At 50.4% G+C, this 19,808-nt stretch overlaps 3 protein-coding genes across 8 annotated transcripts in view; 1 reads left to right on the plus strand and 2 right to left on the minus strand.

Annotated features, from left to right (window-relative positions):
- Window positions 1-19,808, plus strand: part of SPG21 (SPG21 abhydrolase domain containing, maspardin) — a 60,065-nt gene that overhangs the window by 4,507 nt on the left and 35,750 nt on the right. The gene's annotated exons all lie outside the window — the stretch shown is intronic.
- Window positions 938-15,189, minus strand: UBAP1L (ubiquitin associated protein 1 like). Of its 5 annotated transcripts, none has more exons than XM_064456092.1 (6): window positions 15,076-15,189; window positions 11,613-14,681; window positions 9,056-9,787; window positions 7,395-7,604; window positions 3,088-3,189; window positions 938-2,099 (listed from the first exon to the last, which is right to left on the minus strand). In XM_064456092.1, exons 2-6 carry the CDS (start codon window positions 11,922-11,924, stop codon window positions 1,965-1,967), a joined length of 1,491 nt encoding a protein of 496 aa, XP_064312162.1. In that variant the 5' UTR covers window positions 11,925-14,681; window positions 15,076-15,189; the 3' UTR covers window positions 938-1,964. The 5 variants fall into 5 exon arrangements, 4 of the variants coding, with proteins under 4 accessions (XP_064312162.1, XP_064312164.1, XP_064312161.1 ...); XM_064456094.1 differs by lacking the exon at window positions 15,076-15,189 and having other exon boundaries at window positions 11,613-11,811; window positions 14,241-15,072; XM_064456091.1 differs by lacking the exon at window positions 15,076-15,189 and having other exon boundaries at window positions 11,613-13,322; window positions 14,241-15,072.
- On the minus strand, window positions 15,210-19,489 carry PDCD7 (programmed cell death 7). Its single transcript, XM_064456097.1, has 5 exons — window positions 18,719-19,489; window positions 17,816-17,954; window positions 17,223-17,459; window positions 16,521-16,608; window positions 15,210-16,133 (listed from the first exon to the last, which is right to left on the minus strand). Exons 1-5 carry the CDS (start codon window positions 19,448-19,450, stop codon window positions 16,016-16,018), a joined length of 1,314 nt encoding a protein of 437 aa, XP_064312167.1. The 5' UTR covers window positions 19,451-19,489; the 3' UTR covers window positions 15,210-16,015.

Below are 19,808 nucleotides of genomic sequence, written 5' to 3' on the forward strand. Positions count from 1 at the left end.
GGCAGGCACTCTTGACTATGGCACGGACAGTCCCAAGAGAGGAGTAATTTTTTGCATTCATCAACCCAGACCATGATACAGAAAGTAACACAAGATAGTTTTAGGTGCACAAGGAGGAAAAAAGATACAGTCCTTGCCTCTGCAAGCACGGGGGAAAAGGGATGAGCCAGGACCAAGCAGTTCTCTAACGAGAGAGGCTGCTCAGCCTTTGCACAGTGAGTGGGCACGACGCTGCAAATGTGCTTCGCTCCACCAGAATTTAGCCCTCAACGTTACACATAACTGGCACCAGCACAGCGCCGTTATCTTCCCCTTTCAATCTTCGTGGTGTTTACCCCGCCAAAGATTACAGTTTGAGGCGAAGCGATGTATCTAATCACAGTTTAACCTTTTGCAAGTTTCTTTTTTTAAGGTGACATCATCTTGGCAAGGATGAAGGTAACGAAAAGCTGTCTGTAGAACGGACTTGCCTTATAAGGGCCGTATCAAAAATAAAAGCTTGTATAACTAAAGGAAAGCTGGAGGAACAACAGGGCTGGGAGCGCCAAGGAGAGCCTGTGAGCTCCCCACGAATATCTCCCTTGGCCATACAAGGTGCCACATTTTCCTTTTCAATGCCGTTAAAGAAGAGAAGGTATAAAGCATCCTTGGGTATGGATGGGTCAAGTTCCCCCCAAAACCTGGATGCCAAGTTTCCTTGTCACATCCAGGCGAGGATGAAGGCAGCCATGGAGAGCTGTACCCTCCTGATGGTGTTTGGCACCTACCTAGAGACAGAGGGAGAAGGGACACTGTGTTTTTAATTCGATGGCAGTACATCGGGCTGGGAGATCGTTTGGAAGGGTACAATGGAAAAATAGTGCTAATGCAACTAATTAAGGATTTTCTCTGCTAGGTTGTGCCAGTTGGCATTTTCACAGGAAAAGACACAAATGCGTTTCAGAAGAAGCCCTCCAACCATCTTTACTCAAAGAAATTACATCTGTATCTAATTCGCGGGAAAATAATATACTTTTATGTGAAAACACTGTCCACTGTTCCACTGCCAAGCCAAGAGACACATCCTGTAAGGTGATCCAAATCTCCCATTCTCCGTCCTTCAGTTACATACAAAAATTCTCCCAGGCATCCAGATTTTCCTGATCCTGATATTAACTTCACTTGGAGCCACTGTCCCCACAGTTTAGGGAAGCACCCCCTGATTATTCCTGTTTTAGGCAGAGCACACGGGCAGCCGAGCCGTTCCCCGCCTCTCTGTTGTGATTTCATGAAATTCCCCGAGCTCAAACCCTTGCATAAACCATTTTTCATTGCACTGGATAAACTTCATGTATTTCTAGAGCAAGGGCAGCCTGCTTTCTTTTATTATCTGCATTGAAATGTGTATTTTTCTCAAGTTTCTGATTTAAGAGGAGAAGCTAATGCGATCGGACTGGATCTCAATTACAATAGTCAACCATGACTAAGTCAGCTGAGACTCTTCCAAAGCAAGGACCGACAAATGTTTCTGCAGGAGCCTTCAGCTTTTATGAAAACAATTTCTTCTGTTGATTTATATAATCTTTTAAGAATCCACATTTGACTGTAGCTGAAAACGCGACACCCATCACCCCAGGTGGAGGGAGAAAACTGTGGTTTGGGTTTTGCAAAATCTAAGCCGCAGGCGGTTTGGATCTTATTGCATCTGAACAGCTGACATGAACAAGGGTGGAGATGTGTGGGTGAAGAGATAAACGCTCCTGCTATAAAGCCTTTGCCTTAGAACAGTGACACACACAGTTATGATGGATGTCCATGAAATAAGATGAGACACCAAGCCGGTGCTTTGAAGGTTTGTGCCCGCTGAGCCGTGCTGCTCGGGGTGGGGACGGAGCAGCAGAAGGGGAAGCGCGTGCTGACCCACCCGAGTCCTTCGGTGGTCCGGTCTGGAGGGGGGAAGCTGTGACTGGGGTCCAGGATGCTGGTCACTGGGTCTTCATCACGAGCTCTTCCAGCGCCTTCTCCCTCTGATTCCCACAAAGCAAAAGAACTTCTTTGATTTTGTTTTGCTGAAAACCCATGTCGTTAAACTGAGCTAACAAATGTAAGAATTCAGCTGCCTGGGGGAAGAAGGAAGAGAAAGGAGCGATGTTACTGTGGGCTTTTAAGGATGGATTTATGTAGAGTTGCAGCAGAAACAGTGTTGGGTGACGAGGCTCCAGCCAGACGACCTGGCCGGGTTGTATTACCGCTGAAGGGCACTCCTGGTGCCACTGCTGACAGCAGAGCGAGGGCACACATACCACTGATAGCATTTAAAAGCGTGCCTTTACACCAACTTTTTAAATAAGAGATATTTAATAAAGTCAGCCTCTAGCTTCGCTTATTCCTTATAAAGTTTAATATGAATGCCATGCAAGTGATTGCCTGTGTTATAAAGAGACCAGGGAGAGGTGGTGAGTGCAAGCTGGAATTAATTTGCCCTGCTTCCCCCCTTGCTCAGGCTGGGCCCCAGCACCACAACGTCTCCCGGAGCTGTGTCCTCAATAAATAACCCCCTGCCTGACACGGAGACCCGGGCACCCCCCCGCTGCCACAGCCCGAACGAGCCGTGAGCCAGCAATCCTACGTGCTGTCGGCGTCACGTCAAACAGCACCAGCCCAAATTTCAAGCAGCTTTTCTCCAACCCCAGCTCTTCACTACCTCCAGGAGGAGACTGGTGATGGAGACCACCACCCGGCGTGCCACCGTGGTTCCTCTCCCTGGAGGGAGAGGGCAAAGGGGGAGCCAGGAGGGAGGTAGCGAGCGCAGGGGGTGGTGGGCTTGGGGCAGGGGATTCCCCGTGCAGGGGCTGAGCGAGCACTGCGCTTGCGCGGCGGGGTGAGAGGATGGATGGAGAAGAGCGATGGAGCGGGTGTCGTTCCCGGGGGGTCCTTACGGTGATGCTGCCCCAGAGTCTGCTGCAAGTGTGGGCCCACTGCTTGCAGGGCGATGGGTCTGACCTGCGGGGAGGCTGCGGCAGAGGAGGAAGGGAGAGTGCAACCCCCTGGAAAGGTGAGCCCGGAGGATGCAGCACAAAGGGTCGGGCTGTGTCACCCGGTTCTGACCTTTTTCTCTGAGTATTGGAACATTTCCATGGCCTCCTCCACCTGCCCTTCCTCGTAGCCCTGCTTCAGCAGCCGGTCACAGGCACCCAGGTAGCTCAGGAACTGCAGAAGGTGACAACCAGGGTTAATCCAATCTCACAGACATGGGGTGCAAGTGCATTCAGGAGCCCACCTTGCCACCTTCCAGGGACTTGCTCGTGGGGAAGACCTGGGGCACAACTGTCCTGCCGGCTCCCGTCTGATGCTCGGCCAGGGTGGTCTGTCCGTCAGCAGGACTCCCACCGTGAGAAGACAACGTCTTGGCCTGCCCCCACCCTTCCCAGTGTGGGAAGGGGAACAAGGTGGAGGGAGGACGAGGAGTAAACCAAATATCTGAACCGTCTGAGATACAAAGGGATGACTTCCAGGCTCAGGGGCGAAGCAGAACCTATCCCGGTGAGATGTCTACCCTCGGCCGACCTGACATCCCTTTGATGCACTTGGATTCAGGCGCCCACGGGTTTGCTCCAGGGTCCAAGCACAAAACCCACCCCAGGGGAGACCCGTGTGCTGTCATTACTGAAAGCAAACTGTTATTTTTGGCTTTCCTCATTGTTCTTGGAGTGCTGACAGCACTATTCCCAGCAGTATCTTTTAAATACCACGAGAATCATTCACTGTCCAAAAACATATGGGACAGACGATAATAAATGAGCTATACAATAGCAGGGGGAATAAAAACATCCCACGGGTCTCCCCGAAGACGTGCTGTCTTCATCCAGTGAGAAGCTGATTCATGTCTCCCCAGATCCACCAGTGTACGAACCTCCACCCTCCCCGGCACCGCCGTAGCCAAGGAGGAGGAGTCAGTAAAAGACCATAAAACAATTGAAAAAGCCGAAAAAGCCCCTCAAACATTGAGTTGATCTGGTTTGGCTAAAGAGCAGAGTAAGAATATTAAGAAATGTCAGCCTTAAGGAGCAGCTTATTAACTCAAAAATTAGACAGTCATCAGTCATTGGCATTCCAAACCTGTTTTTATGTCCCTCGTTACCTTACTAAACATCCCAGACCATTGCTGTATTTTCCTGCCCTGTCGCAGCAGGGACGGCCGCTCGCTGTGCACGGCCTGTCCTGGCAGCCCGGCACGCTGTTCAAGCCCAGCATGAAATTGGTGCTATTGTCAACTCAATGATCTTTATCATTAAAAAAATAGTGTGTGTGTGTATATATATATATTTATATATCCTGAAGACTAAACAAAAACAGGTCTTTAAATACTATGACCTGCTAATCCCCTGGGTCCGGTACCAGCCCCACCGCTCGCTGGGGAGGAGGAGGAGGTGCTACCGTCCTCTTGAAGCTCCTTGTCCCCTTGTAGCTCTCAAGGGTGCTCCTTACCACACTTAGACATGTAGTTCCTCCAGCACAGGCACCCCAGGAGAGCTCAGCTTTATCCACTACATGGACAACCCAATAACCTCATCACAAGGTGCCTGTGTGGGAAGAGACCTCCAGGCTCTGGTAGATCAGTAACCTGCTGATTTATCTCTTCCCTCATTTGCTGCTACTTGATATTATGTGCAGCAGTGTAGCTTTTCACATCAAAGATGAGCATGTGCAGTGATGTAAAGGAAATCCCTCCTCCGGTGGGTTTTACCTTCCATGTCCCTGTACCGCTTTGGCCGAAGCCCATCGAAAGGCCCATCCCCATGAGACCCCTGCTTCAGCTGCGCCAACAACTGGCTGCTTCAGAAGAGCAAAGCTTTACCGCCAACCATTTCATCGACCCACCTGGACCATGGACCGTAAGCTGCTAGCACAGAAAAAACCACGAGCAAACACCACCAAAGACCCAAATGCTGACTTCATCGTGGAGGAACAGGACAAACATCTCCCCAGTCTTGCAGCAGGGTTGAAGCCAGGGACTCACAAACCCGGTGGGCACTACCGCTCGGGCGCTGAGCCTCCAGGGACAGAGGCTCTCCTGGGGGACAGGGAGAGTCCAGCCAGCACTGCGGCCGACAGCCCTGCTCAACTCGCTGCCGCAGATGCTGCCACTGAGAATGCAACACCTACAACCATCAGAGAGGCTCGGGAGCCACTGCCGGTGGGGACGGCTGATGCAAGGCTTGTAGGAAGCACTGAAGATCTACACTGTCGCTTGGGGTAAGGCAGCAAGTCTTTTTAGAGGAGGAAAGAGGCAGGACCATGTTATGTACCAACAACTGAGCATGTATTTTGGTGTGTTATTGACTTCACAAGAGTCCAACAGTCCCTAGGAAGAGGCTGCCCATCTGTGCATGGCCAGGAGGTGGCTGGCACAGTGGGCTGTGTCCCGTGGTGAACGCCCTGCTCTGAACGCTGTGCTGCCGGCTGTTTGGGGAGATGGATGCTGACCAGCTGCAGCCATCTGTCATGTCTCAGCTCACATGTACATTGAGAGCTCCATGGATCAACAATGCATTTTTGATTGATCAACAATCATTGATCAAAATGCAATGATGGATTTTTGGTTTAGCCCTCGGCCATGACGTCCTGGATGATGAACGTCTGCCGTGTTGGGGTAACTAACCCTGCCTGAGCCTTTTACAGAGGCTCTTCACCAAAATTAAGAAGGCATTGCCTCCTTAAGGCAGCAGACTTGCCTTCTCCACCAGGGTGGGCTCTGCTAGTTTGACCTGACACTGCAAAGAAATTGAGCAAAATTTGACTACCATCTGATGCTACAATCAGTCTTCACGGTTGAAGATGTCATAGTCACACACTGAAACCCCGCGTGACACCAGCAAGCAATGAAGAGCCCCCCGGGCTCTTGTTTTCAGGTTGAGTTGAAACATTTTGCAGGAAGGTTTAGCCTAATTTGGTAGTTTCGTACTTGTAAGAGATGCACGAAGGGTTAGGCTTTACATTTTATCTTGGCTGTGTTGGGCATAAATGGGAAAGATGGGAACTGCTGGGGAAGGCACAGGATATAAGGCAGACCTTGTATTTTGGTACATTAATCTCTTCTCCAAGGGAATGGGAGTCCTGGCGTTTATAGAGAAGGGAGCAGACACTACCCACTTCCATCCTTAATAAGATGCATTGCTTCTTCATATTGAAGCCAGCAGGTGCTACAAGACACCCTTGCATGGCCCTGTGCAAAGAACGTGGGCTGGGCTTTGCCCATCCCCCTCTGCCTAGCTGAAAACTTTATGAATTGAAGAAATAAAGCTTCCCTTCCCACCTCAGCTTGCAGCGACACTTGCCTGAAACACCAAAGTGGTTCTGGGGAGGCTGGTCCAGCTGGAGGTGGCTCAGGAGGGAGCCAGAAGCTGCAGGATGACTCAGCCACAGAGCAGCTTCATGTGCTGACCAGACGGGTAAGAGCTGGCCCCCACAGCACAGGCAGCTCCCTGGGATCGCGGGAAGGAGGCTGGCACCCGACAGCAGCTGCTCAGTGCCGTGCCTGCTCACACCTTTGCCCAGGCTCTGCTCTTGTTCGCTGGCACGACAGCCTGGTGGACGTCCCTCTTGCTAAGCTGCAATCAAGCCCCTTCGCTCTCTGCAAGAGCCTCTCGGATAATTTAGCCCCATTAAATGCTTGGCTGGGATGGGCAGGTCCAGCCCCAAGCTTGCCAAGCCAGAGGGCCAGAGCCAGCAGCGTCCCTCACAGCACAGGTGCCACAAACCCACCTGGACCATGGGGGGTTTGTCTGGACTAGCAGAGACCTTGGGAATCGGGGTGCAGCACAGGGGGCTGTGACGTACTCAGATACCAGGGGTGGCAAGAGGTTGTATGTTAATTATTTTCAGTAAATTCCAGGCTATTATAGAGGGGTCCTCAGGAAAAGAGCTCTGTGACACAGCTGCAATGCTTGCATGGAGTCCCTGGTCGCTCCAACGCAGGGAACGTGTGTTTTGGAGAGAGCCCAGACAAACCTCCAAGGTATTTTTACAGTCCTGCTCTGACAGGATGAGCCTTGGCAATAATCATACGAATCTAACAGCTGGGAAAAATGATGTGCAAAAAGTTTCCATATACGGGACAAAATTTGCACTTCAAAAGGACATCATGCTCCATACAACAGATCGAACAGATAATGTTACCCGGCTGTTATTAGTCGCTGAAAAGCTGAAGGCGACTCATTGCTATTTTATTACAGCAAAAGTGCATGCAGACGTGTGATCTCATGGAAAACCCTGTCAGCTGAGGTCTGATACGATAGTGGGAAACCCAAGGTCATCAAAAGTCCACCCCAAGCAAGACAGCCATCCCTTTCTCCGTGAAAATCAAGTTTTTCTTTACCAAAAGCTTTCCGTGGCACTGTGCCAGCTCCACCAACCTGACTTAAACTTTGCCTTCCAGTCTTCTGGAGGGTGAGGATGGCTTTGCGGGTGGGGTAGCCCAAGGCTATGACGGGCTCGATGAGGTCTCGCTCCTCTTGGCTCAGCGCTGAGAGCAGGTCAGCCGCCGAATCCTGCTGGGATCTGTGGGAACTGAGAGGTCGCGCAGGCGTGGAGGCAGGGGGAAGGCAGGCGTAGGGGCTCAGGGACTGCAAGGAAAAAAAAACAGTGGATGTTCTTGCTCCAGCTCACAAAATGACGTTAAATGACCCAGGCTGAAGCAATGCTTTAGAACACCGGCAGTTACCTTCCTCTCTCCAGAAGAGGAAAATTCCCATACATGGAATAAACTCCCTTGGGCTTCAAAGGAGACCAGACTTAATTAAATCCAGGCTCAGCTATAGATACAGACCAGAGAAAACAGCGCTCAGGAGGGTTCCTGCGACAAAGCAAGCAAAAGCAGCTTCCTTTCCCTGGGAATCCCGGTCACATCTCCAGCAATAAATGCCATCCTCGACCGGGTGTCAAGCGAGAGGCAGCGCTGCCTGCAGGCAGGTGATGCAGCAGCCTGGGCAGGGGAATGCTCCCCTGATGCCCCATTTGTGCCTGTGAAGTTTATCAGATGTATTTTGGTTTCTCTTACAAAGCCATCTCTGAGTATGAGGCATGATCCATTTGTAACAGCAGCCGAGCAGGGTGGGCGATGGATTAGTAACTAGTTGCAACAGCTGTTTAGTGTATAAATACACGTGGGCATTTAATTGTTCCTTAACTACCCTACGTCTAATGCAACTACATATAAATAATGTGGCCTTTCACGCGTCCGATTGTTTTAATTGTAGTTTTTCAGTAATTCATCTGCTAAATCTCTCAAGTAGCTGGGTGACAGGTAATTTCTTAGAAAACATGGCGCAATTCAGATTCAAAGTGATGGAAAGCAATATTCACTCCATCGCTTCGCATCACTGTCTCTATCACTAAACGGTCCGTATTTCTAGTAGGACCATGGAATCTAAAGTTTCCTACTTTTAAGAAAAGACAGACAGCCGTTGCCACAGAGAAGGATGCCAATATTGCAAGAGGAATCAGGTGTCGAGGCCTTTTCCCACTATAAAACAGGGTGAAGGAGGGCAGCGAGCACGGGGACAGGTGATGAGGGAGGCCCAGGGCAGAGGGGATGCAGAAACAGCCCGGTGTTATCTCCAGTCAAGCCCTGGCTTCGCTTCTGGGGCTGCCAGGAGGAGCAGCTGTGACAGCTCTAAGGGCCATTTCCCCATAAACCCCATTTATAACTGTTAGAGGGGGAAAATGGAGAGGAAAGAAGGGAAAAAAGGAACTTATTTCACTTGTTTTTTTAACTGTTTCAATTGAAAATCAGACAAGATGCCTTGCTTGTAAGGAAAAACAGACGCTTTTGTTAGGACAGAACAAGTAAACGACCTCCCAGAAAGCTTGCCTTTAAATCCCAGGACAAAAAAAAAAAACCCTTTCCTTCACTTACGAAAACTTGTCAGCAGTTTCTCATGGGTTTAATGTTCCCAAAGCCCCATTTTGGTTCCATTTTGCTGGCCATAACGCAGCGAACAGGACCAATTCAACACCTTCCACCCCCTTCCCGTCTCAGCGACAAGCAAAGGACCACCAGAAGAAAACACCTCACCGGCACCGTGGGCTTATGCTGTTTGATCGGAGGGATCGGCGTGGCCACGGCCGGAGGAGCTGGCTCCAAGGTCCCCAGCTGGGACACGTCCGGGGCTGGCCCGTACTTGACGCTGCGGCTGGTGCGGGGGGCCTGGGGGAGCGGCCGTGGCACCGGGACCCCTCTGCTCTCTGCAGCGGCTCTGTTCAAAGGATTCACCAAAGCAGCCAGCTTCCTCCTGGCCACTTCCAGCTCATTCTTCACGTTGTTAAATATCACCATGGATCTTCTCTGCTTGCTTGCATCTGGACTGGCTGGGTTGTGGTTGTCATTCTCCGGTGAGGGCTCCAGCAAGCCGGGCGATGTCTTTGGTCGGGTCTGGTAAAAGCTGGGATGTGGAGGCTCAGCTCTCCCAGAGTTTCTCCTCCTGGAAACTTTTTCCTCCTTGTCGTTCTCTTCCCAGGAGGTCGAGGAGTACTCATCATCCTCCGAGTACTCATCCTCCTCCGAGTGCCACGTCTCGCTCTCGGTGTCGGACAAGGTGTCTCTGCTGTTGGCAGCGCTGAGGCTGATGCAGCGCCGCAGCCCCCCATCCCGCGCTCTCCCCCCGTAGCGGTCGGCAGGGTCCACCAGCAGCAGCCAGCATGGCGGAGCCGTGGGGACAACTTCGGAGGTGACCCGATGCCGGGAGGTTTGCTGCTGAGAGGCCACCTCGACCCAGTAAAGCACTTTTCTTTCCAGCGAGAAGTCGTGCTGCGGAAGAGCGAGAAGCAGCTGGTGAGGGTGTCTGAAACCAGACCCCAGGGCACGGAGGAAACCACGTGCTTCACGAGGGCACCTTAAGGGCTGCATCCTTCCCATATTGGCTCTTATTTCCCTGAGCATCAGGGCTGGCTGTGGGCGCTAGGGCTGTAGGATTGGGCAGTGCCAGCCCCATCCCTACTGGGAATCCCCAAATTTATACTTGAAAAATATCTGGCTATGAAGTTATTACTATTTTGAGTTGTATCTACAATTCTTTTGATAGGTGTCTTATGCCAAGAGGTGGGTTTGTGTCAGTTTGGCTGCTGTGGAAGGGGACAGTACCCGTTAGTACCACCTGGCAGAGCCACATCGGGCACGGGGGCTTGGGAATCACCAAGGGGGTTGATGCCACCTTGGGCAGAAGCAGGACTGGCCACAGGAGTCTCTGGCAGTGCCAGGGGCTCGGCCGGTCCCAGAGCAGAGTCATCATTTCCACATAGTCCGGCTTAAAATACAAGCATGTTTGAGACTGAAATCTGAGGGTTTTCCTGGAACAAACAGGCCTTGCCCGCCTCAGAGCTCTCCAAACAAGGTCTCCTCCAGACGGGCAGGCAAGTACATTCACAGCCCAGGAATGCTGTTTTCACTGCTCACTGCCACTTGTCAGCTGCGGACCCAAACCAACCTCCCCAAGGAAAACACAAGGAAAACATCCTCCCGAAGGATCAGCCCGGACCACCAGCACAATCCCTCGGCCTCAGCGGGGAGCACCGACGCAACCCCAACCAGGGAGAAACCCAGGGCTGGGGGTTTCCCGGATAGGATGGGGCGGGGGCCACCTCAGCTAGTCCATGGCGATGCAGACCATCACCTGCCTTTAGACAGGTGACAAAAAATGTGTGCATTAAAATTTCCTTTGGAGAAATCACTTAAAATGAACAACATGGTGACTCATAACGTTAAACACATCTTGTGGGTCTGGGATGTGTCATTTTTGGGGGAGGGATGAGCAAGGCTGAGCTAGTGAAAAGCCAAATGTGGGGTTTACAGCTGGTTGACCCATCACCAGCAGCGAGCAGAGGCTGTTTGGGATCGCCCAGATCACCTTCCCCCCCCCGTGAAGTGCACTAACCCCATCTACAGGTGAGTCTACTTAAGGCTAAACACACAAAGTATTTCTGAACTCGCCTTCGAGCTGTGCTAGCAGCACCCATAAGCCAACTCTACACCTTCAGTGCAATTGTACAGGAAAAACCTTCCTACCCTCTTCCAGAGCACAGACAGCTCCTTTGAATCGCTCTGACGGGGTTTAAAATCGGTGGCGAAGCTGTGATAGCAATAGGTGTAGATTCAAAAGCAGTGTAGGACTGAGCACTGCGGAAGATCACAAAGTGCCACAGGATATTTTTTTATATATATATACACACACACACATATTTTATATATATGTTTCCAGCACACGTAGTGTTGCCTACTTACATCTGTTAGATTAATTAATAAATATTTAATAAATATTATTAATGAGATGGTGATGATTCCAGACTAGGAAGAAACCCAGACTAGAGCCTGAAGTTTGTCCTCCTATCCCAGAAAGACCTCCTGCTTGGACAGGATTAAAAAAAACCCAACCTCAAACCTACCCCTTCCTCACTCCCACCCACCACAAATCATCCTCACCTCCTCCCACTCCTGCAGACCAGCCAATTAAGAGGAGATCAATTAGAAGGAGAGGTTTCCCTTCTCTTCTTTCACAAGAAGAGGCAAACGCTGCCGACATCCCTTTGAGCATCCCCCCAGCGCGAACCTGGGCGCGGACGCAAGCAGAGCGACTCACCATGGTGCTCATGAGGATGTCGGCGCAGTCGGGGAGGTCGATGCCCGGGGCAGTGATTAATGTGTTTTCTCCCCCAGAGTCCCCGTCGAGGCTCCTGGCCATCCGGAACGGAACTTCATCCAGGTAGCTCATTGCCACTGCCTGATTTCTTGCTGCCGGAGGAAGTGGTGAAACAAAACTGTAAAAGGCACCTTTGAAGCTGGGTGGAAGGAGAGAAAGATGAGCTATCTCAAGTGACACTGGTAAAAGAAATGCAGGCCTTGGAGATGCTGCCAGCTGAGTAAAAACTGCCCAGATTTGCAAAACCTTCATTACTGATAGCTGGAAGATTTGTCTGAAGTAACCTTTGCTATCCTGAGCTTGAGCCAGCAGGACTGAGCAAAGTTACAGCTTAATTTAGCAGAGATCCTGAGTGTTTCCTCTCCTTCCACCTCCATGCATGCCCTGCTGCTTTCCATCCCTCCTCCTGCCTTTCCCTCTCCCTCCACCGCCCATCACACGCTCCCTTTCCCAAGCTGGGGACAGACCAAGCACTTTTTCTAGTTACAGAGGCAGAAACGGCAGCCAAGGACCCTCACAGGTCTCCTCTCCCTGCGTGGCCTGAGACTGCCCGTGGTCACGGCGCTCATCTGTCCGGCTGCATGCTGCTAAGCCATCACCCGGAGCAGGCTGCGGGAGCTCAGCCGAGGGCATCCCTCGGAGAGCTAAACAAGGAGGCCGGTGCATCAGGCAAGCTTCGCTGTTAGGGGGATTCAAATGAGCCATTTTAAGGCCAGATCAGCTTTTAAGAGCCATCGAGTCATTTTAAGTGTGGTGATGTTTTTTAGATCACAAATAGCAGGGGAGAGGAAAATTTCTGATGAACTGCGAATGGTGGCACAGAAAATATTACTGCAATCCCGTCGTCATCAGCTCTGTATAAATGTCTCAATTTAGTAAAAAGCCACTGCTTGCTGCACAGAGCCTCGAATCCCCAGTTCCCCAGCGACAACAGCGTGCAAAATAATTTCCTTTATATATTGTCAATCGACAAGAGCTAATGGTCAGTAATCCATCAAGCTCTAGTACCTGCAGCCCGTGCCTGCTCATCCCAAAGCAGCAGCTCTCAGCAGCCATTCTCAGGACACAAACAGTAAATACTTGGTGTGACATCCCTAAGTGCTTTTACTGGTCTTTTTTTTTTCCTTTAAAAAGAAATGGCTTCTACGACAATGAGGATAATCACTCCACAAAAAGAAAATAAGCAGGCAAAGGTATCAAGGAAAGCTGCCTGTTAGTTTAATGCAAAAATAAGGGTCTACCATGGGAAATGGCATTCAAGGTCATTTCTTACATTAGCAGAGGATGAACAACCTGCCGTTAGATCGCAAAGGAAGAGCGACACGCACAATTGCTCAGCCCAACTCAGTTGTTCTAACCAGAATTGTAAGAGTTGTCACTCACCTGCTTCCGCCAGGAGCCTTTAATACCCGGGGCTGCAGCGCAGGCAGAGCCCCTAACCAGCTTTGCGGCTCCCGCACGTGTCCTGCTGCTAACACGCGACACATGCAACGTGTGGGGAGCCTGCGCGGAGCCAGGCCATCTGCTCCCCAGCCTAAGAGGGCTCAGCCTAAGTTACAATCCACGTCAGCACTGACAAAGACAACGCGTGAAAACATCTGTAAGCGAAGCCACCTTCCCCCAGCTTTCTCCAGCTCCAGCAGCCCCTGCCTGCAAGACGGACAGACCCTCCTTGCAGCTTACGCTGTAAATCAGCTCTTCCCAAAAGCTGCGCGGTACAAAGGTGCAAAGGAAAAGAGCATCTCATTGTCCGTCACCTAGAACGGCTTTACTTGGTTTTAAATGCCGCTTTAAGGGATGGAGACGGGTTGTGAATGCGTCTGAAGCCGTGATGAAGAAAATATGGAGAGATTATGGTACCATATCTCACTGTATTTCACTGCATAAATACTGTGCTCTGGGAAAGGCTCCCACATGGGTTAATTCCCAAAACTGCTCTTTAGAAAAAAAAAATACATTGTGGTGAGGAGCGATGACAACGAAAACGCTACTGGACAAGAATAAAAGAGGGTCAGTCGTGAACACCAGCTTACACCAGAAAGCAACCCCCGCCGAGGGTTCTGACCTCATCTGCTTCACGGCAGCCCTGCCCGCTTTCGCATCAAGGCTGGCAGACGAACAAATTCCTGTGAGGAAGGAGGTGTGCCTTAAAAGCATGAGGAACCTGAACTGCACTGGGAATAGGATGCAAATGAGTCCCGGAAACTCATGGCCAACCCCTCTTTTGTTCTGGGCTATCGTTTTTTAAAAACTCAAAAATAGTAGGAAATAACTATACTCAGATAAATTTGAATCTTAAATCTGAATACACAAGGGGTTTTTAAAGAATTAAAACCCTGTCCCATGTATTTTATGAGTTAACATTTTTAAACATTCCTCTTCTGTCTGTGGCTTCAACACCTTCCATGCTAAAAATATAAAACATTGTAACGTGGACGTCATTAGACAAGAGCAAACACGTAGAAAAAAAAACACAGAAACCTTAAGGGATCGAAATATACCTAAACATACATCATCCGCTGGCATTTTCAAGTCTTATTTTTATTAACAGTATGAAGTTATCCTTACCGTCAGACGAAATCATGGAGCTCTTCTCGCGGGGCAGGGAGAGCAGGGCTGCTTCTGCGCTGCCCGCTTATCTACAGTTCAGTTCTTTAAATTCTTGTAGCGTCAGACAAGCATCTGACTTTGACAGTTTTAAGATTATCATAGCTTAAGCAGCCAGCCTGCCCCACCAGACATGCTGACGGGATAAGGAGCCTAATTATTTAAGCAGAGCATCCTCCGGTCACTAAGCTTCCTGAACTGAACGCGTTGTTTCTGCAGTTGTTCTTACGCTAGTCGAACTTCTGCTTTTTCACCAGGTACGACTCCCCAGGATCTGACCCAGCCGTAGGTCTCGGAGTGACGAGATGCTGGAAGTGCCAGCAGGGATGGGAGGACGTACGGACACGCGAACCAGAACCCCTGCCTCCAGAGGAGCTCACGGTGATCTGTATTTTGGGGTGCCTTAGACAGGCGATATACACATGAGCAAGAACTGCAAACTTCTGCACCCAGATTAATTCTAACTTTATCAGAAATCACTAGTTTGTTCGCTCTAGCTACAGAAATCGATGCAAAGCTTCAGCCAAGAAACTATTAAGATTACACATAAGGCCCCAGGTGTTGAATTTAGGCAGTTACGTTGCCTCCTCCAAGAATTACACAACGTTGTGATGCAAAGAGGTAAGGAATTGGAGAGATTAAATCCATTCCCACACATTAGGGCTACGCGAGGGTAACGACTGCAGCTCTGGAAAGAGGCCACGACAATGTGCGTAGACCAGCAAAGCCCCAAACCCTTGCTCTTTTAGGCACTGTCCAGAACATGGAAAACACAGAAATCAGCTGCCTCTGTCACCCTGTAGGAGGGCGAGTTCCTTCACACAAACCTCCTGCCAGCAATTCTCTCCACACTGCAGTCGTATTTGGTGCCAAGTACTGAAACAAACCTCTCCCTCGGAGTAAAAATGCTTCAAACAGGAAAAAAAAAAATCAGTTTTTCTCTATTTATTCTGTACAAAAAAAACAACTTACAAAATAGAGTTGCATTTTTAAATGAAATATTATATAAATGATCTGTCCCTATACAAAAATAGCTATACAGGGAAAAACAATTACAGTAGGTTAGACTTCAGATTTTATTAGTTTCTTTCCAGCAGGCTTATTCATCAAACTTATGTATATTCACACGGCTGCCTGACCTATTTCACCATGACTGGCAATTTTTTCCATGTTGTGCTACCAGTTTTAGTCCACAAAAATGTCAACAGCTGCTTTAATCAGCCTTGGAAAACCCTGTCTTGCTGGTACTTCAGTTTGAGCTTGTAATGGGTTCGTTTCTAGACACAAAAATACAAGAACTATTATGACAGTGATGTTTGACATGCTTCATTTAAGAAGAAAAACATGTTTACTAACGATATCTTTTTTTTTAACAACTTTATTTCTGGAGATTTCATCATCTGGATCTAGGCTTATAAAGATAAAAGCCACTAAAATTAGCATGTTAATACTGGCACAAATACCCTTGTCAGCAGCATTTCTTTATCAAGATTTGTTAACAAAAATTCACAGTGGGATTGTAATTCCGTGCAGCGAGAGGCCTAGCAGCTTTGGGCTTGCTCAGGTATTTCCCCTGCAGAGTCGGGATGGCAAAAACAGTTCTTACACTCTTCTTCAAGACATTCCAGCACCTGGCTACCAAAACAGAGGATGAGGCTTCCTCTTCGGACCCTCTCCTATTTACACATGCAATTATAATGAAACATTCCTCCATGGTTAAAATAATCTATTATGAATTATCTGACAGCAGTGGCCCAAGTGTCATTTGTGGGGAGACTCGGAAGAACCCATCCTGGAGGGATGCAGCTTCCTTCAGGGTGATCAGCCGGCACCAGGTACTGATCCCATTCGTGCCTTTAACAGAGAAAGCGTTGTTTGAGAGGAGAGCTGGTGTGAGTTTGGCAATAGGATTTACTATACACCCACATAGGTATTTTTCCATACTGATCAATACACAAAACACTACAAATTGTACTCCGAAACGTGTTTTTTGAAACACAAATGTGAAAATTGTATGTACTATTCTATTAAATGGAATGGTTATGCATGGAAGTGCCTCACACGGGCATCTGGTGGATACAACTCTCTCAAGGGAGAAGCTCGATTCTTAGCTGAAAAAACCAGGACAATTCATTGCATAACCGTATTTGGAAGTGAATTAGCCAGAAGGGACCCTAATTTCACAGCCTCGACAAACAATACGTGTTGTCTTTGGCAATACAGTAAGGACTTTGTTTTTACCTGATCTGGATTAGAGCTGCTACAGAATGCTCAGCTTGTAAGTAATATTCCCTGAAGGGCTGCAATAGATGGGCTAGAGGAAATTCACCTGTTGAAACACAAACATAGAGATCATTCAATAAACCGGAACAACCTAGTAAGTCTTAGAAGCCCCAGATTTGCCAACTCATTTGCTGTTCCCCAGCTGTAACCTAAAGTCACTTCCCTGTGTACTCTGTTATGGACTATTTACATGTTTTGCACGTCTCCTCATCCTCACCAGAGCCATCGGAGGCAAGTCAAACTAGCAAAACTTTTCCTGCCTCTGTTCTCTAAATTGGAAAACATATGGACATAGTAATCTTTACAGATTACCCAACTCGCACTTATCAAATCACCAGACTAAAGCATCTGTCGGGTGCTGGAAGTCTTCAGTCTATTCTGTTTATTCTCACTTCAGCTTTATCTACAACCTCTTCCTGCAAAACATTATGAAATTGGCTTGAGATACAGCGCAGTCTACACTGAAGAGCTAAACGGTTCTTCTTACACCACATGTGTTAACAGCACACTATGTTTATCCCATCTTTTCCTCAGAGCATAAATTACTCCAGTGGATGATTTCTTTCTCAACTATTTTTGTGCCTGCATTTTAAACCCGGTGCCCAGGAGATGGAGGCGTGGTATGGAAAAACACCGTCAAGCATGGCATGCAGAACTTACCTGGATCCCCAAACAGTTTGGAATCGATTTCGAGTTTCTGCTGTAGTAGTTTTTCCCTTTCTTTCTTCTGTTTCTTTTCCATTTCTCTCTTCCTTTCTTCTTCCTGTTCTCCCTCCAACATAACTCTTAAAGCTCTCTCCTCAGCTTCATACAGCTCTGTGCGATTTTTGAGCAACGTTTTGAGACTCTCCACCTGATTTTCAAACGCTTCGTCTGCTGAGGGGGGTGGACAAACACCTAAACAGAAAGAGAATTATTTTAAATTAATAAATTAAATTAAATTTTCAAATTCAGAAGGAGCTCTGTTATCAGACTTGAGAGCGGAGCTGGCAAAACCTCAGAGGAACGTGAGCTTAATGCTGCTAACAACTATCTTACTGGAATACTTTTATCAAGAGCAAGCTTGGAAACGGAGGAACGCAACCACTGTATTCAGCATTCCATAGCCATTCTTGCATAACAATGTAACTAAAATCACTAGTAAAGAAATAGCTTTTTCAAGCTGCCCCTTGCTAGTCAGCACAGGGCTCACACGTTATCTTATCTCCTTCTGTGTGCAATTAAAAAAGTTTGGTAAAAATCTCATAATTAACCTTTCCTGCCAGCGGCCTCTTTTCTCAGCTTCCGAAGCTTTTCTAATGCGCGCAGGACGTCCACCATCCTCTTTGTGTCCGCTTGTTTCTTCCGTACTTCAGATAAGACACTGTCTGCAGCAGCCTTAAGTTCTCGTTCCTACAAAAGAAATTAAACAACCAGGCGTGATGTACGAAATATCCCATGAAGAATGAAACGGTACTTTCAAGATGAGCGAAGCACTGGAGATCAGAGTAACTTCGCAGCAGCGCAGCTGTAGCAAGTTAGTCAACCATCCCGCCTTGCCTTTTTATCAAAAAGCTAGAACTCCGCACCATCCCAGCGGCAGTGCTAGCACCAGAAGGGTAGCTCTTTAGCTGACACAAAGGTGCCTACAGCACCTCCCAGCAAGCCTCATTTGAGGGTTTTCTTTCTTTTTTTTTGCTTTAGAGCCATCTTACTTCCCAGTGAGACCAAAAAGCTTGCAAACAACAAGCTTTACAAGGACAAAGCCAGCACGCAAGGTTTATGGTTACTGGAATGGCGCTGACCACCGTAGGGTAGCTGTGAGCAGTGTGGGATTAGAGAGGAAGAGCTCCACACGCAACCGAGAGTTCAGAAACCACTTAAACCCCAGCGGCCAAGGCCTAGGACACGAGCGTGGCAAAGCTGGGATGCCCACCAAGGCTTTTAAGGAAGAAGCAGGGCTGCCGGCGACCCAAGCAGCGCGTCTCCGAGCGAGCCGAACCCACGCAGCACCCGGGTGGCACCTGCTGAGCCGCAGGGGCCGAAGCCCGGTGCCCGTTACGGCAGGTCCCCCCGGGCTCCGCCGTGCCGCTCCGCGCCCCAGCGGGACGCGCAGGAGTCCCCGGGGGGCCAGGCTGCAGCAGGGGGAGGCACGACGAGGCCGCTCGGGGCCATACCCGGTTCTTCTCCTCCACCTCCTGGATGCACTTGGCTCTCCACTGGTCGATCTTGGCCTCCCTCTCGGCGGCCCGGGCCGCCTCCTCCTCCTTGGCCGCTTTGGCTTCTTCCTTCCTCCGCTGCAGGCGCAGCCTCCTCTTCCTCGCCCTCTCGGCCTTCCTCCGCAGCGCCTCCCCGTAGCCGGGCTCCCTCAGGGGCCGCACGACCTCCCGCAGCTCCCGCCGCGCCGCCTCCGCCTCCTCCCGCGCCCGGGCCCAGCCCGCTTCGTCCCCCTCGGCCTCCCGCCGTCGCAGGGACCGGCAGAGCGCGGCCAGCCGCGCCACCAGCCCCAGCGCCTCCACCGCCAGCTCCCGGGCGCTGCTGGGGCTGGCGGCGGCGGGCGGCGGCGGGGGCGGCGGGGCGGGGGCGGCCCGGCGACGGCCCAGGAACTGCGACAGCCACGCTTCGTCCTGCTGCCGCTGCGCCGCCGCCTCCTCCTCAGCCCCCGGCCGCGGCGGGAAGGGGGGAGCCGCCGGGAAGTAGGGGCCGCCGCCCGGCGCGAACCGCGGCCCCGCGGCCCCCTCAGGCCCCGCCGGCGGCGGCGGCAGCGGCGGCAGGAGGAAGGGCGGGGGCGCTGCCGCCACCGCGAAGGGCCCGGGGCGGGCGGCGGCGGGGAAAGGCGCGGCGGGCGGCGGGAAGGGCCGGAACGGCGGCGGCGGGAAGCGGCCGGCGAAGGGGGGAGGCTGCGCCATGCTGCCTCCTCGGCGGGCCGCCGCCCCGCAGCGCCCCCTGGCGGCCCGGAGGAAGCGCCGCCCACGCCGCAGCGCCCCCAGGCGGCCGGGAGGACACACTTTTAAAAAGCGCGCCTCAAGCCCACACCCCACCCCCCCCCCCCCCCATAACATTTAAAATTCCTGGAGATGACGTCAGGGATGACAACTCTCCGCTGCTTGAATATTCGCTTGGTTTTATTCAAACGCCAGAGGTGAAGTACAAACTGTAGTTACACGGCATTTTGTTTCCTTAAAAACAGTTCTCGGTTACATAATTCCAAACAACTTTCAAAACTAAAGTTGTTGAACAGTTTCGCCTAAAACGCTTTTTCAATCC

Source organism: Phalacrocorax carbo, chromosome 7, assembly GCF_963921805.1.
Source record: "Phalacrocorax carbo chromosome 7, bPhaCar2.1, whole genome shotgun sequence".
Taxonomy (NCBI): domain Eukaryota; kingdom Metazoa; phylum Chordata; class Aves; order Suliformes; family Phalacrocoracidae; genus Phalacrocorax; species Phalacrocorax carbo.